Raw genomic sequence first — 3,971 nt, forward strand, 5'->3', positions numbered from 1 at the left:
CAGCCAAAGTCCCAGAACTGATCCTTGTGGCACTAGTTACAGCCCACCAACTTGAGAATGCCCCATATATCCCTACTCTGCTCCCCATCCATTGACCAATCCTCTCCTCTATCCATGTTAATAACCACCCCCCAACATTAGGACCAGATTGCTACACTAACCACAGCCTTAAGATCAGAACAGGTCACATCTTCTGGGAATGGGTTGCATTTAAATAGTTCCTTTCACAACCGCATGACATTCCAAACCACTGATGTTGATTGGTCAGGACACATTCCCCAGAGTGCAGTACAGCACTGGGAGTGGCAGCTTTCATTGTGCTCAAGTTTTGATGTCAGACTTAGCCTTCTAAATCAAGGGTGCTGCCAACTGAGCCACCGCTCACTATACAGTATAGAAAATACAATGCTCACATGAAATGGGCACAGTAGACCAGAACATTTGAATGGATTAATTATTGTGCACAGTAAATGCTTCATCCTTGACTTTCAGTATTAACTTGACTATAAGCCTTAAGACATCCCCATTAAGTTTCTAAATGCATGCTCAGCTGTCACTTGACTGAAAACCCATTCAAAATGGTTACTAAGATCAAATTAAGCTCAAATGAGTTCCCTATCACATGCACTCCCTTTAGACGTTTTCATTTCTGCAATATTGAAAACCATTAGCCAAACTACCAAAATTCAGCTACTCCCCAAAACTCAGCTCCTCACTGTGGATGATCTCTGTCCACTGGTTATCACAGGTAGATACATGCTCTGGAACCAACCCCTCAACAGCCAATACCAGGCTTGTTTCACAGTCACAATCTCACTGGTACAAATATTCTTCAACCATAACAAGTCACAAATACAATCTTTAACCAGAAAATATGCTTTATTAATACACCAGCAGACCAATAGATTGCATCAGCTTCAAGTTGTTAATAGAACAGTAGAAAACATAGCCAGACATCAGCATCTGTGGGAGTCAATATTCTAGCGTGACGCTGCTTCCAAGGTTCAAAGCATGGCATGGTTTTCCATTGTGGCCATCACTGCACCTGTAAGCAAGCACCAAAAACCAAGATGAAACAGCTGAAAATTTGAATTACTTTCAAAAACAAATCACATTGCAACACCACTGATCTCAGCCCCATATCCGCAAGCATCATCCAACAGTCCACAATATAAAAATCATCATCATTGATCAGCAATATTACAGCATTAACCACTGGAAATGCATTTGCCAGACAAAAATAGAAAACTGTCAGCCACACAAGATTGCAAGTCAAGAACACTTACCATTTTGGATGCATCCAAACTAACCATCTTGGTTAGTAATCTCCCATCAAGTTCTGAAAGTAACCTAAACAAGATTGGTATAAATTAGATTAAACAGTAATTTGTGAAACATATCTATTCAATTAGTAAAGTGCATGTCTTATCCAACTCTGACCACCATAGAACAATCCAGATGATACTTCAGTCATTTAATTATGCTATACCTCCGTAATTGACCATAAGACTGGTGGAACAAGCCTTATGGGAAAGGGTGGAGGATGTGCAACTAGCACTCTTATCCAACTTTGCTAACAGGATCAAATTAATTCATTACACCAAGTGTCTATTACTGCAATAGCAGTTCAATATTAGTAGAATGCCCAAGGTGATTTAATTATTTCAACAAAGATACCATTAACCCAGATCCAGCACACTAGTTAAACCTACCTGCACGCATCCATCACCTACAACAGGAACACGACATCAGAAATGATCAATTTGGAGGGCTCTGCAAAGGAACGCAAAACTCATGCTCAATTATGTACACAGATTTAAAACAATAAGACATATTTATAAGCATCTACATCAGAGTCAGGCTCACTAAACAGAAAACACTCAACACCGACTGTTACACCAACTGCTGTAAGATGTAGGAGAGTAGAGTGACAATCAGAGGAAATACAGGACCAATGCTGTCAAAGTCTCCCCAATTTTCTCTTGCATGTTGTTGGAGAATCCACAACTACTAACTGTGAAGCTGCAGCTCTCGGTTACCATGCATCATGATGGCAACATCAGGCCTACACAAATTTATGCCAGTTTGGCAATGCCACTTAAAAATTGCAGGTTTTTAAAGACTCTTCCCCCACCCCCCCTTAAGTTACTGATTACAAATAGATTAGCAACTAATGGGGGAAAAAACCATCGGCACAACTTAACTGCACTGAATTACTAATTTTATCATTCACTAGGTCCTTGGGGTGGTTACATCAGGAATAAGTTAATAATTTTCATAATACTTACCACAATCATCTTTGAAGCTTTACCTGGAAGAGTTAATGCTGCACATAGCACCAAAGGCTAGACAGAAGTCAATGTTCTGTAACAAAACATCTGTAACAAATAGGACATCAAGGTCAAAAATGTCAGGGCAAACAGTGGGCACAAAAAAAAAATTCTGAAAAACGATACTGCTAATCATCTCGCACCAACCAAAACATCACAAAGAATATCCAACACAGCAATAGTGGTAACTAGTAATATTTAAGATAACTGCAGAAATATTACCAATCTTAAATCTAAAAAGGTACTAACATTGTTCTCCATTCATATGTTGCTAAATCAGATACAACAATAAAACTGAGCAGCGACCGTCAATGGAAATACATTTAATCTAGGCGCCTGTTTTGACCACATGAGCTACAGGATCAAGCTCCACATGCCTTCGATCAGGGCCTGGCTTTCTGAAGTTCAACCTAGGAAGGCCATCTGTGCACATCCAGGGTACAGCAAAGGCGGAGAACGTAGAATAACTTACACCCGTCCTTTGTATCAGGGTCTGAAAGTCAGTCGGGGCTTCTTCCATTAAAGAGGTTATTCACCCTGCAGAGTGGGTTGGGGTGGGGTTGGGTTGGGTTGGGGGAGGGGAAGTGGGGGGGGGGGGGGTGTTATTGCCCCCAAAAACTACATGGGAAAAAAAAGACATACCCCAAAAATAGTCAAAAAGAAAACAAATTAATACCTCAAGAAAATAGTAGAAGGAGTTTTAAGATGTTACACAAAACATAAAGTGGAAGATGGCACTGGATTACACCCATCGCCCCTTTATCCTCCATAGCAACACGCAACAGAGAGAGAAAGAGAATATCCGGCCGGCGCGCCGGCCTTTTATTGCCTGACAGTCGCACTCGCTGATTGGTCGGATAATGTCATCTGACCGTAGCGTTCCACCGCGCCTGCGCCATGTCTGCCGCTGCGCATTGTGGTTCCCCAGGCCGGCAGCGATGGAGTAGAAACCGATTCAAAACTTTGCCGAGCAGTTCAGTTCAGTCCAGGGGCGCCGGCAGTCTCCGGGGTCCTGATTGGAGGGGTTTTTCGAAAGGTGGGTGATGGGCTGGGGAATGGACTACTAATCCCAGAGTGCTTTGCGGGGGGGCCTGCCGGGTCAGAGGTGCGTAGCAAGCGGAGAGTCACGTGACCCCCTATTGCCCCCACACACCCACCCCCCACCAACCCCCCGCGCCTAGGGCCCGTGTTTACCAACAGCCTGAGGCCTGCCCTGAGTCGCCATGTTCCGGCCGCTCTCCATCACCGACTGGCTGGGAGGCGGCAGCAAGCCCCAATCCGCCGCATCCGAGGAGGAGAGACTGCTGCTGACAGCGGGGGTGGAGGATTCGGAGGCGCCGCCGCCGCCGCCGCCGCCAGGGACTGGAGCGGTTCTGGAGCAGGCCAAAGTGATGGGAAGTGAGTGAGTGACACACACACCTCCCTCCCCCTCCTCCCCCCCCCCTCCTCCCCCCCCTCCCTCCTCCTCTCCCCCCCTCCCCCCTCCCCCTCCCCCTCCTCCCACCCCTCCCCCCTCTCCCCTCCCCCTCCCCCCCCTCCCTCCCCTCCCTCCTCTCCTCCCCCTCCTCCCCCTCCCCCTCACCCCTCCCCCTCCTCCCACCCCTCCCTCCTCCTCCTCTCCCCCCCTCCCCCCTCCTCCTC

At 46.3% G+C, this 3,971-nt stretch overlaps 1 protein-coding gene, 1 long non-coding RNA gene and 3 other non-coding genes across 7 annotated transcripts in view; 1 reads left to right on the plus strand and 4 right to left on the minus strand.

Annotated features, from left to right (window-relative positions):
* Positions 1-860: 860 nt before the first annotated feature.
* Positions 861-3,262, minus strand: LOC121291490. The gene is made up of 5 exons (XR_005946014.1): positions 3,007-3,262; positions 2,289-2,378; positions 1,713-1,773; positions 1,287-1,350; positions 861-1,045 (listed from the first exon to the last, which is right to left on the minus strand). It is a non-coding gene; the product is annotated as an uncharacterized LOC121291490 (long non-coding RNA).
* LOC121292052 lies at positions 1,124-1,196 on the minus strand. Its single transcript, XR_005946175.1, has one exon. It is a non-coding gene; the product is annotated as a small nucleolar RNA SNORD99 (small nucleolar RNA).
* On the minus strand, positions 1,911-2,046 carry LOC121292039. Its single transcript, XR_005946165.1, has one exon. It is a non-coding gene; the product is annotated as a small nucleolar RNA SNORA44 (small nucleolar RNA).
* On the minus strand, positions 2,579-2,724 carry LOC121292038. The gene has a single exon (XR_005946164.1). It is a non-coding gene; the product is annotated as a small nucleolar RNA SNORA16B/SNORA16A family (small nucleolar RNA).
* A 169-nt stretch (positions 3,263-3,431) lies between the features above and the next one.
* LOC121291489 (synapse-associated protein 1-like) overlaps positions 3,432-3,971 on the plus strand; it is a 29,318-nt gene continuing 28,778 nt past the window's right edge. For all 3 annotated transcript variants that reach the window (XM_041212734.1, XM_041212735.1, XM_041212736.1), the window contains exon 1: positions 3,432-3,728. In XM_041212734.1, the coding sequence (XP_041068668.1) occupies positions 3,554-3,728 (175 nt within the window). In that variant the 5' untranslated portion in view covers positions 3,432-3,553. The remainder of the gene's footprint in view (positions 3,729-3,971) is intronic.

The sequence above is a fragment of the Carcharodon carcharias genome, chromosome 19 (genome assembly GCF_017639515.1).
Source record: "Carcharodon carcharias isolate sCarCar2 chromosome 19, sCarCar2.pri, whole genome shotgun sequence".
NCBI lineage: Eukaryota > Metazoa > Chordata > Chondrichthyes > Lamniformes > Lamnidae > Carcharodon > Carcharodon carcharias.